The sequence below is a fragment of the Halichoeres trimaculatus genome, unplaced genomic scaffold (assembly GCF_033239565.1).
Source record: "Halichoeres trimaculatus isolate MK-OKI-2021-1 unplaced genomic scaffold, fHalTri1.1 fHalTri1_scaffold_5, whole genome shotgun sequence".
Classification (NCBI taxonomy): Eukaryota; Metazoa; Chordata; class Actinopteri; order Labriformes; family Labridae; genus Halichoeres; species Halichoeres trimaculatus.
Genome location: NW_027437183.1, coordinates 16,563,546 through 16,576,029, shown reverse-complemented (window position 1 = coordinate 16,576,029; position 12,484 = coordinate 16,563,546). Strand labels below are relative to the sequence as shown.

Here is a 12,484-nt window from a genome sequence, read left to right as displayed (position 1 = left end):
ATAGATAGATAGATAGATAGATAGATAGATAGATAGATAGATAGATAGATAGATAGATAGATAGATGGAACTTTGTCTCTTCTGCAGTAAAAACAGAAATTTGTCTTTGACATGGCTTCAAGTTTTAGTCACGCTTATAAACATACTCAATTTTGCTTTGATTTCATTTTGTTGATGTGTGAGAGGAAGTGCATTTGTTAGGCCACGCTTGTGATGTGGCTCTTGGTCTCTGACGGGTTGGCCACCCCTGAGATAGGTGATGTACACTCCACTGGGCTGAGAGTTATTATTTTTGTAGATGTCACTGCAGCCGACTAGCTACTGACAGAAGCTAGAACAGAGGCACAGACTCTGAATCATCCAGCAGGCAAACCAACAGACCACCTGAGCTCCTGGAGGGGCCTCATCATCATCACAATCAAGTCAAACTAATTTATCATAAAGAACTTTATCATGCACCAAAGTTTTCTTACCAAACTAAAAACCTTAAGGAGAGGAGCATTGAGTTACATACCTTTAAGACCAGGATCCTGAGGTCAGATGAGCTGAAGAAAAACTGGACTGTTTTATACACCAGAGCTTTACATTAAAGATTAAGGAGCTGCAAGCAAATGTGTCCTTTAGCCTGAGTGTGCCTTTAGATGACAAACGTCATCAAAGGCACACTCAGGCTATACAGACCCTGGCCCCCATATAACAGCTATACAGTCCATAGTGTCCATCAAAGAGGACATGTCAGTCATGGTACCCAGCAGACTATTGTGCAGACTGAAAAGAGGCAATGGTTTAACAAACTCTGTAATTGTGATTTTATTTTAATCAAAATTCTTATGGAAAATAAAATCACTGTCATTTTTTTTTAAAGATTTTTAAAAGAACCAATATATCTGATTCTGATTCTTTAATGGTGAATAAATATGTTTCAATGGTTATAACAGGTAAAAAGTTAAATATCGCAAAAAGTGTTAAATGATTATGACGCTACCCTCAAAGTACTAATGTAACTCCAGCAACAGTACAGTCACAGCAGAAAAAACATTAACAAAATCAACATGTATTGAACCATCAACAAACATTTTATGATAATCAATGGTTAAGTGTGTGCGTAATTAAAGCAATGATGACTCGATATGGTCAGCTCTGTTCATTTTATAAGGAAAGAGAGAATTTGAAATTTGGTACAATTAGAAAAAATATATATTAAATTCTGTTAAAAGGTTCATTAAAACTGGTTTTGATGCAGAAAACATCACAACCATATATATATATATATATATATATATATATATATATATATATATATATATATATATATATATATATATATATATATGTACAGAAGTGGAGAAAAATATGAATAGGTTAACATAATTCTTTTTATTCTAGTTTAACTATGATATTAGTGACAAATTTTAGGAGATGAAGGATATTTGGGAAAAGTTAGCAAATATATTGGTAAAATTGACTGTTCTTTTGAAATATACTGTATTTGCCCCTTAGATCTGGTGCAACATAAATAAGGTAAAAGTTTTTTCCAAATGATCTACAAATTTCACACCAAATCCAACTCTGAGTTTCAACAGACTGGTTGAAATAGTCCATCTAACATATCATATTTGCATGTTAAAACACAAAGCCGTAACGTTTTGATTTGGTTCATCACCTTGTATTTTTGTTGCTATGAAGAATACAGCATACTTCTGCACACACTGACAACAGTTCAGACAAGAAGCTTTCAAGAAACAAATAGTGCACTGCATACCAAACAGCCAAGATAACATGCAGTGTTATTCTTCAATTACATTTGTTTCTAACAATTATGCTCCATTCAGACTGTTAACATTATTGTCTGTCTTGTGCAACAGAAATAATTTTCCAAATCTGAGTCATATTACAACAGCTTGGTCACCAAGTCTCTGCATGTTCTGAGCACTGCCACAGCAGAAGTAGATTTCTCTTCTAAATCTGGAAACAATTAGTCGCTTGGAAGAAAAATAAAAATGCCAGAGCGAGTCATAATGTAGATCTAAGGACGACAGATTTCAGCTACACACAATGGTGTTTTGACAGGGAGCTGGGAGAAAGAAAATAGAGCTTCTCTCTTTTCTCTGACCCTTCTTTCCACATCTGTAAAACGCATTATAGAGCGGCGGATTGGTGAGATGAACTCATAACGATACCCACATTAACACCTTTCTGCTTTACGGTGTGTGCGCCTGTTTCTTGTGAAAGCCCATGTGGTGAAGCAACAACACACATTTTCTCCAGGGCCTGAAGCAGGGGGGATAGAAGAGGGTGAATCCTAGCTTTGTTTTTAAGTCAGGGATTTTTTCTTGGTACCTGTCTCTCATGCCCTCCTCCTCACATCGTCTCCCAGAGGGCCCTGAGAATTTCAGACAAACACAATCCCTGAAAGACTTCAGCCTTTGCCCTTGGCCTGGTTGTACTGACTTTGTGTGTGTGTGTGTGTGTGTGTGTGGGTATGAGAGCAGGAACAAACAGTGTATTAAGAATTCATGGTGCATGTCTTTAAATGCAATGACCCTGGGTAAAATCAGGCCATTCTAACCAAGGGCCAAATGCAAGCACACACACTCAGCAAACACTCACACAGCAATTAAACAACATAAAAATTTGAAACAAGCAGTGTGGGGTAAAACACTCAGAGGTTTTAAGGACAATAAGCATGCATTTCCCTGCACATGAATCCACACACACACATGCACACACACGCACTCTTAGGCCACCTTGTACATGCCTCTGGGGGTGCAAAGATACACAAATCATGACATTCATTTTCTCACACATGCAAAGACACACTCGGTCACACACACAGTCATAAGTCTTGTGAAATGGCTTTTATGGATGCCATCTGTCCTCATGGGATCTGATAAACACACCCAGGTCAGCCCTGTTTAGTTGAATTAAGGGTCTGTAGCTGTTAACACATGGTACCAGCCTTTCCTTTGACTTTCTGCACTCACCACTCACCCCCATCCCCACACACACACACATGCACACACACAGGAGGGGTTGCCCCAGCTAGAGGTGGAAGTTATCCATCACATTTTTCATTCCCTCTCTTTCTCTCCATGGAGCCCCTCACAATCACCTCATCTCTCTTCATCACATCTGCCAAAACATTTCTCTCACGCTTGCAGCACTGACGGATTTTTCAAACGTTCCCCTTGTAAAAGCGTTTCTGCCTTTACTGTATGGACACAATGTGAAGATTTTAGTCCAAGGCAATCCATTTCCTCTGAATCCCAGGATGACACTTAAGCCCTGTTTGCAACGCTCTCCTGCAGAAAACCCTCCATGGGAAAATTTCACGTCTTTGATGTTCAGTTATTCACAAAGTTTTGTGAACGTTAAGCAGATTGCAAACAAGACGCTCACAATGCTTTCCACAGATGTAGAATCAACAGGCTGAAAAGACCTCAAGCTGAAAGGTGACAAATCAAATGGCTGCGTTTCAGCTCTGTGCATGAAATCAGGACCTTTGAGTCACTTACGTGGAGTCGTCAAGCCACAGGAACAATTAAAAGCTCCAAAATCAACACAAGGCTGTGTTTTGTTTCAGAACAGATTCTCTCTTAATTGTGAAACTGTTGTGAAGTGAAAACAGACGCACTTCTGTGGTTTCATAAATCAACGTGTTGAACAAGTGCAGCTGAACCAGAAGACATCTTCATCTGCAACACATCGTCTCGGTCCATGAACCCTGAAGTTTCACAGCTTAGTCAAACATAGTCTGGATCAGGGCCGATATAGGATACAAAAACAATGGATGGCCAAGGTGGAGCATTATGTAATAAAAAGTGGAGAGGAATGATGCTTTTCTCTTCCTGTTTTAACTCTTACCACCAGTGTTCCCTTAGCGAACTAATTGAGCAATAAGTTCTCGTTCCAGAGGTGCAGAAAACTTTCTTCTCCCAGGGGTCTTTTCCTAATGAGTCAGTCAGTCAGTGCTGTGGGTTTTGTAATAACGGGAATAAAAATGTTTTAATACGCTCTGTAAAAATAACTGAATGAGACACAAATGGAAAGCATGCTACTTCTCGTTAGCCAAACTTTTAGTGAGCCAGATTTAGAGTGGAGTAAAATTCGAAGCTTACTGTGTCCATGAACGTATATGTAAACATCTTTGTGGATTAGTTCTTATTGGATGGAGACAAGTTTGAAGGGATGAATGAAGAAGCTGTGTTGCCAGATTGTGTAACTTGTGCTTATGACTGTTTTTTTCTAATTTGTAGGGAGGTTCCCAGGTTGATTCCTTGGCTGGGCAGTTGCCTTTCTGTGTGGAGTTTGCACACAGAAAGGCTGTTGTGGCTGGCTGGTGACTCTTGTTTTTTGCCCAGTGAAAGTTAGGATAGACTCCAGACCCCATGTGGACCTAAAGGGTATTACCACTGTAAAGATGATGGATGGATTGTGTTTGGGAGTGGAATTCAGATTTTCAGATTACAGTTTACTGTGTTTAAAAATTAAATCATCTGTATGAGAGTGAAACTTGAGTTTAACACACTTGACTGTGTTAACTGTTAGGATAGAGTTGCTGTAACTGTGTCATAGTGTAAAATATTTTACTACGTGTAGTGTGGGCCTATACAGGCACTTCTGGTGTTCAGTTTAATTCTATATATGTTGAATTAACACTGCTGATTTTTCTGTGGGCCAGTGAGAAAAGGTCAGATATTCATCATTGATTATGTCCTGTTATTACACCTATCAGTGGAGAGTTAGTGTATTGGAAGCAGGAAAATGTGGGGATGTGAGTTTTTCACAAGGACCAAACTGTGATGTTACAATGACTGAGTCTGAGAATCTTTAAAACTGAAGCTCTTGAGGGGTGATCCTGGTCTGCAGAGGTCAGTACCACGAGTGGTCAAAGGTGGGAAAAGAGTTCACGTTTGAGGAGTAACGCCTGTATGTTTGCTCCAATAGAAGCATAACTGGAGCTCAAACTGCTGAAAGTTAATGCTGAGTTTGATACAAAGGTGTCAGAATAAAGTGTGTCACAGTTTAGTATAGCTCCAGGCCTAAACAGTGTCAGGAAGGTGGTCTCAGGGTTATGGCTGATCTGTGTTTGTTACAGTTGAGATTTTAAGGAGTGCACAACTGAACTGGTTTGTTTGTCATCAGTGGCACCATGATTTCACGTTTTTTGTTTCTTATGTTTGGTTTTATTCTGCACAGTTTACACATGCCACTACTGTAAATGTTTGTTTGGATTAAAGAATAAAAAAGTCCAAATATGACCGGAAAACTTTTCCAACATGTGTTATATGCTGCCACCCAGTGGCTCAACTACATAACAACTATAGAGCTGCACCATGATCACATTAAGGAGGATGTTTGCTGTCCAGCTGCTTGTAAAGCATGTCTTGACAGCTAAGAAAGAACATTTTAAATCTGTTGAAGGGTAATAAAATGTTTTTATTTTCTTATGAGTTTTAACAGGTTGAATAATGTGAAGTGTTGATGCAAAATGACAAGACACAAAAACATGTAAATCTGTCGTCTATAAAGACTAGAAAACAAACATGTATAAAGATATCTAAACATCCATCTTCATGAAATCACTTTGTATTGACAATGCTTCTGTGAAGGCTAAAACAGACAACTTTTATTTCTAAAATCAGAATAACTTATGCAGAGAAAACTGACAGAGCGCCAAGTGTTTTCTTTTTAATCTAAGATAAGAGATGTAAGACAAAACTGTTAAGAACGAATGAATAAAAGTCAAATAAATCAGGGATGAGTTTTCTTTCCGAGGCTAAAAAACGACAGGTCAGTCCAACAGTTTCAAAGTCTCTGAAGTCACCTCTGAAGGCTTCCCTTCTGGCTCACCTCATAAAGTGTTTGCCTTCAACATGAAGCTTTTCAGAGTGTCTCGTAACTTCTGCACAGCTGCCTCATCCTCCTCAACAGCTTTGGAGCAGAGACGCTGCACTCTGCTGTGCAGATCCTCCAAACACTTCTGTTAGAGGGACCACAGGAGACATCAGGATTGTTCACAGTTTTATACATCAGAATTATATGAATACCAGTGCAGATACAACGTGACTCAGGTGACTCGCAAGGTGTGCCAGGGCAGTTTGCATTAATATGTTAAAATTGTTTAAATTCAGTGAAATACCTAAAATCACCTAGTGAATGTTTGACTCTTTTAAAAGAAATGCTTTTGAGCCACCTTGACTTTTATGACTTTTTGTATCCTCTCAGGATGGTGAGCCTCAAAATTCAATGCAGCAATGGTTGTGAGATTTTTACTAACTTTATTAATGATGAAAGCATGTCAGAAGATACTGTAAATAATGCAAATTTTTAAAAAATGTAGTTGTTAGAGAGTATTTTCTTTATTTTTTACTCTACCTTCCCTTCATTAACCTTCAGAAAACACATGGAAAGACACGGAAAGTTACCTCTGTGATTGACAGGTGATTTGCTGCTGTGGTAAGTACAGATGCAAGGTTGTTGGCTACTGTTCTCCTCTCCTCATTGGTCTCCTGCAGCACCAGGTGATACCTGAAGAAGAAACAACAACAGGTTAACTCTGTATCAGTAGGTTTTTCTTTTGGATGAAGCAGGATGAAGTAGCCAGGACACAGTTACTGGTGGTTAAAATGTGGTTTGTCACTCACTGCTGTTGTGCTGTCTTCATTTGATGCACAGCCTCTTCGTAACCATGATTCACCTTCTTTTCAAGAAGCTTTCGATGGTTATCCATTGACTCAATCTCATCGGCCCAGTCCTGTTCCTCTCTGACCAACTCCTGAACAAACACACAAGAACATTGTAACATTTTAATGCAAGTGTGATTCTGCTTGGCATCAACATGTTTGAATTTGAATTAGTTTCATTATTTAGCTTTAGAAAGAAAGAAAAACTAAAAACAAAAATAAAAACATCCTTGTCTGAAGTCTTTTAGAAGATTTCTGGTTGGTTGCTGAAAGCTGGTGCATTCATTAGTACAACAAGTAGACTGGACTTCATAGATCGTACCTGAATGTCAGCATCCAGCCGTTCATCCAGTTTGCGAATCTGCTCTCTCAGTTGCTTCAGGTCGTTGGACTTGTCCATGATGTTGGAATTAACCTTTAAAAAAAAACAAAAAACACAAACTCATAAAGCTGTCGTAAGTGTTATGCTAACAGTCATGCATTTCAAACAGATAGTGGAAAAAAATCATGCAAAACACAGATTTACCTGTTCACAAGACTCCTCCAGACTGAGCTTCACGTTGGCTAACCGACTGTTCTCCTCCTCCACATCAGTGACCAGCTTCATCAGGAGCATCTATGGTGAGAGGCAAAGATCGTAACAGGTACAAAAAGCCAACATCACTTAAAAACGTACAACCCTTGCACCTATTTTTAGAAAGTAAACATGAAGATTTTGTTTAAAATGAAACAGCAGAAGCTACACCTGACACAAAAGAAGAAAATTCTCGGCAGGATAACAGTTATTATTATACTGTATGGACTGAACTAAACTGGTGAAACTGCTCTTTCAGCAGCTAATATGGACTCAGCTCAGAGTACCTGTGTCTGTGTTTTATACTGAACCATGCTGCCAGGTCCACATTCAAATGGTCTGATCTCAAAATCCCGTCCACCAGCGTTCTCTGCAGACAGTGGGATCAGCTTCAGTTTACGAGCCAGCTTGTGGTACTCTGCTAGTTTCAACTCCGCCTTGGATCAAGAAAGGTAAGAGGATAGGAGGAGAGGACAGTGACGAGGAAGAGCAACAAAGTCAGGTCAAACCATGTACGAGTGTTTTATGTCACTGACTAGTGATGACCTGATCTGAAGTCAGGCATCAGATACGAAGAGACTTAAACACTGAATGTAAAGTCAATACCTTCTCCTTCACTTTGGCCAGAGCGATCTCTTCATTCCACTTGTGCTGTTCAGCCTCCTCAAGAGACTTGCTGAGACTGGCGATGGTCTGCTGGAGTTCCCTCTTCTCTCTGTTGATCCTCTCAACATCAGCTGGAGTGAATTTCTGGTTTTGAAGGAGGTGTTGCAGCTCATTTTGTTCATGTTTCAAAGACTCCAGGTGGCTGACTGCAGGATACAGATGATGAGAAACATTTAATACATACATGTTGTGAAAATATTCAAATGTATATCAACATGGCATGCTATTGTCCATATTTACTGTTGGTCTCCAGCTCATCTTTAAGTTCTGAGGCTTTGTTCTCCAGGTTGGCTTTAAAAGTCTCCAGGTTGCTCCGGTAACTCTGGAGTTTCTTGAGATCTGCCTGAAGCTTTACCTTTTCCATCCTTTTGGTCATCAGTCGGTCCTGTCCAGAAGGAGACAAAACTGTTGTTTGGCTGCTCTTCATCTAATTACCAATTACAAGTTTCCCCATTAACAAATGAGTCATAAACTGCCTTAGTTGTACTTAGGAAAAAAAAAATCAAGATTTTAAATCCTATTTCTGACCGTCTGGCTCTCCTTCTCCAGTTGTTCAACCTCATCACTCAGTATCCTGTGCTTCTCCTCCATCGAGATCAGTAGGGCCTCATCAACGTTGTAGAGTTTCTCTGCCAAAACAAACATAAAAACACAGTATAAGTTTGAATGTATTCACATTTTGGAGAAGCACCCATTTTATTTAAAAAAAAAAACACAAAAAAATCTGGTTATTATCATTAAGAAATGTTGCTTTACTCAGTTTATTGAAGAATGTCTCATCCTCATCCTCAAATGTGTCATCGCCCTGCATGAACTTGCTGTATGTCTCAGCTGTGTAGTCCAGGAAAAGCTGCAGAGTCCCAGAGAGAAAGTTAAACATTAAAGAAAGAGAAATTATAGGCAACAGCAACAAACAACCCACAAACGCCAAGAATTAACAGCTTAAATCGGAATATGTGTCATTATAAATTTAACACCCGCACAAAAACAGAAAGTTTCACTGTATAGCTTTGAGAAACTGTATCAGTCAACTGACACAAACTAGGAGTGTTCATTTCACCAACGTGCGCAGAACATCCTCTTTGACATGTTGCTACCAGTCTTTTCCCAAGAGGAAGGTCTCCTGTTTAATGTCACCAGAATACCTTGTTATACTCAGACCCTTCCTCGATGTTTTCAACTTCTTCACAGGTGTCAATAAACAGCAGCTCCTGACGACTCAAACTCCAGATAATCTATCAGAATAACACAAACACTGGTTTTAATTGATCATAGGACACAAAGTTACACCAGCTCGTATTTCCATCACTCTCTGTGCAGTGCAGCCTGTGCACTTGGCTCTGGTTTTAGATGAACACTGATAACGTTTACTCTCACTGGTAAATGTTTTCCTCTCACCTTTACATTATCAATCAGCCATATGAGAGCACCAAGGGCCTGGGGCCAGGTATGAGGAGCTCCAACAGAATACATGGAGCACTTGGAGAGAACAAATGGATACCTTTATGCAGAAAAAAACAGAGACTGTCAGAAATATTCTATACTCAACAGAGAGGGAGCCATCATGAAGAGACGCTACAAATGCTGAGGTACTGAGATAAAAATGGACTCTATGCAATATGAATTTCTTTATGTGTGGAACATTTTTTTTGCATTTCAGTATAAACTTTGGCTCCTTGCAATTCTAAATATTAATTCCAAACTAAGGAGGATTTTTAAACCACATAAATAATAACACGTATATAACTCATTAATATTTTTGATACCTCAAGGCTTTAAGGATAGCCGGAACCTCCTCCTCAACTTTGGAGTTTGGCATGACAAAGGTTGGGTCGAGCTGGCAGTAGATAAACTCAAACATCTTTACAAACTCCTTGGTAGAGGGAGACTGGAGGGTTTTGGCTGCCATAGTTCCTGGGTAACCCTGCTCTGTCAAGAACTAAAGCAATAGAAGAGAAAAGAACATCACGCGGGTCTGAAGGAGAACGTCAATCATATAAACAAATATCTTGAAGTGTTTTCATTCATCTAAAGTCCAACTCTGGTCGGATCCCAGCAGCATTAATAATAAATCAGTGTTAGTGTTGGAAAAAATAATTTTCATAAGAAAAAAATGAAGTGTTCGTACCTCATGCAGCTGCCTGATACACTGCTGAACAAAGGATTTATCATGCAGAGGTCTGGCATCTTTAATCTTCTCAGTTCCACCAAACCCTGACATGGTGCTGTTGCGGGGCATGCTGGCTCCACTCGTCCTGCTGTCAAAACATTAACGCAACATCAAAGCAGTTTAATCATTTAACAGTCAAATAACTTTATTTTGCAGTTACTGAACAAAAAAGATAAAGACTCATTCATAACTAAATTAACTTTCTCTCTTTATTAAGTTGGGTTGGTTATGTTTTTGTCTGTAACCGTACAAAGTGTAGAGATCTTGGAGATCAATCACTACCGGTCAAATATGATTCAAAAGTCCAAATATAAAAAGTATGAATCCCTCGTCTTTACCATCAGTGATTGTGTGGTATAGTTGGTTATTCACGCACCATTTTCAGACCTTCATCAGAATGTGAAGTTATTTAAAGTAGGAATAACTAGGTATTTTCATGATGTCTTACTTTAAAGTCTGGTTGATTGTTATCATATTGGCACAAAATATGGGTGCTGAACACTTCTGATGCATAATGTTAGTTCCCTATACCATGTGGTGTTTTTTTCACGGCTTAAGTAAGAAACAAAGTAATCACATCAAATACGTTTTTGAAGTATCATTCACATACCGGCCCCCAAAGAAGCTGGTCCGCCTCTCAGAGTTCACAGACTGTGGTTTGGGTATGTTGAGCTTTCCAAACGAAGGCTGCTTACTGAAAAAGAAAGAAAAGTTCGATCATAGTGCTGAACTCCACTTGGTGATTTTTAAACAAGCTGCAATTAGTGTTCTCTTGTCTCCTCATAGCAAACATAAGGTTGGTTCAGAAATGTTCTAACTGAATGGTTAAAAAAAATAAACAATAATGAAAATAAGTATTCATATTGTACCTTTAAAACAAATGTTTACAAAGTGCTTTGACAGATAAAAGCATGGCAGAGATTCAGGGTGACAGTAAGCTAAACATTACCAGAAAGAGATAAGCAGTTTTGGCGTAAATGGAATATTGAACATAAAGATAAAAAGCAAAGGGAAAGAAGAGGGTTTCCAGGAGAAAGGAAGAGGAGGACATTGCATCAGGTAAAAATAGGAAGAGTTAGGATATGAAACAAGATAACACAAGTAAAAGCATTAAGAAATCAAAGTGCATTGTGATAAAAAATGTAATAATCAACTGGAAAAAATAAGAAAGAGAATAATAAATAGATTAAAGTCTAATTAACTACATTTAAACTAAAATACAACTAAAAATGTGACATTTCATAAAATCAAGCCAGTAATAGTGATTGTAATATGTAATTTAAACGAAGTCACTGACTCTGCAAGCCTAAATGAAACTGTTTCTTTATAAATATTTAATTTCTTTTGTGGGTGTGGTTGATATTTTCGGTTGTACCAACCACAGACTCAGTAAATCAAACGCAGGAAAGCTGCATCTCCTCAAACTAACTGTGAAGTGAGATATGTGAGGGTTTTTTTTGACAGAAGTTACTGAACCAACCTTTGGGGCGTTGTGTACACCATGCTCGTCCTGTTGCTGTCTTGCACTCGCATAGGCAGCTCCGACACTCTGCCTGTAACTCGACTCATTCTTCCACTGGACACAAGTTGTTGAGAAAAAGAAAAACACGAACTGTTGTTTTTTTTTTAATGATTCGCTTAGGATGACAAAATTCGTAGAAGTGCAATAATGCAGGCATTTTTCACAAAAAGCTAACGTCAAATCGAGCTCCATTTCATTGCGGAATGGAGAAATGATAGCGAAGCAAACGAACAATGTCGCAGAAAAGCTATTTATCTTAAGACTAAACTTAACACATTGTAAAGGCGAGTCTCGTGGACGAATCTTAAAGCTTGATGTTCATTCCATTTAAACTACAAATGCTGTTTAAGACAACGCTCAAAAGTCAACGGTTATTTAGCTACCTAAGCTAACCGTAGTAGCTAGTATTTGACCACAATAACGGCGTCTTACAAAGCCAGAAAATCCTAACTTGCAGCCAGATGGCTGTTTTAATTAAGAAAACTTAACTTAGGATATATTTAAGGTTTCGTAACAAAACATACCGCTCCATTTTCGTAGATGGACTTCTTATGTTTACAGAACAACTATCATCTGAACGGCCGAAGTTGAACCGCCCGCCAAAACAATACAAAATACCAGGGGTTGACGTCACTAGAGTACGGCGAGTCACTCGGCTCAAGAAGGGTCCGTTCCGTTTCAGTCGAGAAACATCTGCCCGCAGTAACTTAAATGGTTAAAAAAAATCAAGACCTATCTGAAACGACACATTTGTGAAGAGAGGTGAAATCTTGAATTACCTTGCATTGAAGAAAGTAAAGGTGATCAAAAACAGCCAGGAAGAAAATAAGAAAATGCATAACCTAATTCTCTGGCCAAATCCAGAT

At 38.7% G+C, this 12,484-nt stretch overlaps 1 protein-coding gene across 2 annotated transcripts; it reads right to left on the bottom strand.

Annotated features, from left to right (window-relative positions):
* Positions 1-5,469: 5,469 nt before the first annotated feature.
* On the bottom strand, positions 5,470-12,277 carry ndc80 (NDC80 kinetochore complex component). Of its 2 annotated transcripts, none has more exons than XM_074670498.1 (17): positions 12,143-12,277; positions 11,577-11,672; positions 10,707-10,790; positions 10,055-10,181; positions 9,693-9,865; positions 9,325-9,427; positions 9,072-9,161; positions 8,683-8,776; positions 8,455-8,555; positions 8,167-8,311; positions 7,867-8,072; positions 7,548-7,697; positions 7,213-7,302; positions 7,009-7,101; positions 6,648-6,778; positions 6,429-6,531; positions 5,470-5,983 (listed from the first exon to the last, which is right to left on the bottom strand). In XM_074670498.1, the coding sequence occupies exons 1-17, from the start codon at positions 12,148-12,150 to the stop codon at positions 5,855-5,857; spliced, it is 1,923 nt and encodes a 640-aa protein (XP_074526599.1). In that variant the 5' UTR covers positions 12,151-12,277; the 3' UTR covers positions 5,470-5,854. The 2 variants fall into 2 exon arrangements, with proteins under 2 accessions (XP_074526599.1, XP_074526598.1); XM_074670497.1 differs by having other exon boundaries at positions 5,474-5,983; positions 10,055-10,184; positions 12,143-12,275.
* Positions 12,278-12,484: the final 207 nt, after the last annotated feature.

What these genes read in the sequence shown, in the direction of transcription:
- ndc80 (XM_074670497.1), bottom strand. An exon ending in TGGAGAAGGAGAGCCAGACG is followed by an intron (nt 8,312 to 8,454) that starts GTCAGAAATAGG and finishes CCTTCTGGACAG; the next exon opens with GACCGACTGATGACCAAAAG. An exon ending in ATCACCTGTCAATCACAGAG is followed by an intron (nt 5,984 to 6,428) that starts GTAACTTTCCGT and finishes TCCCTCTAACAG; the next exon opens with AAGTGTTTGGAGGATCTGCA.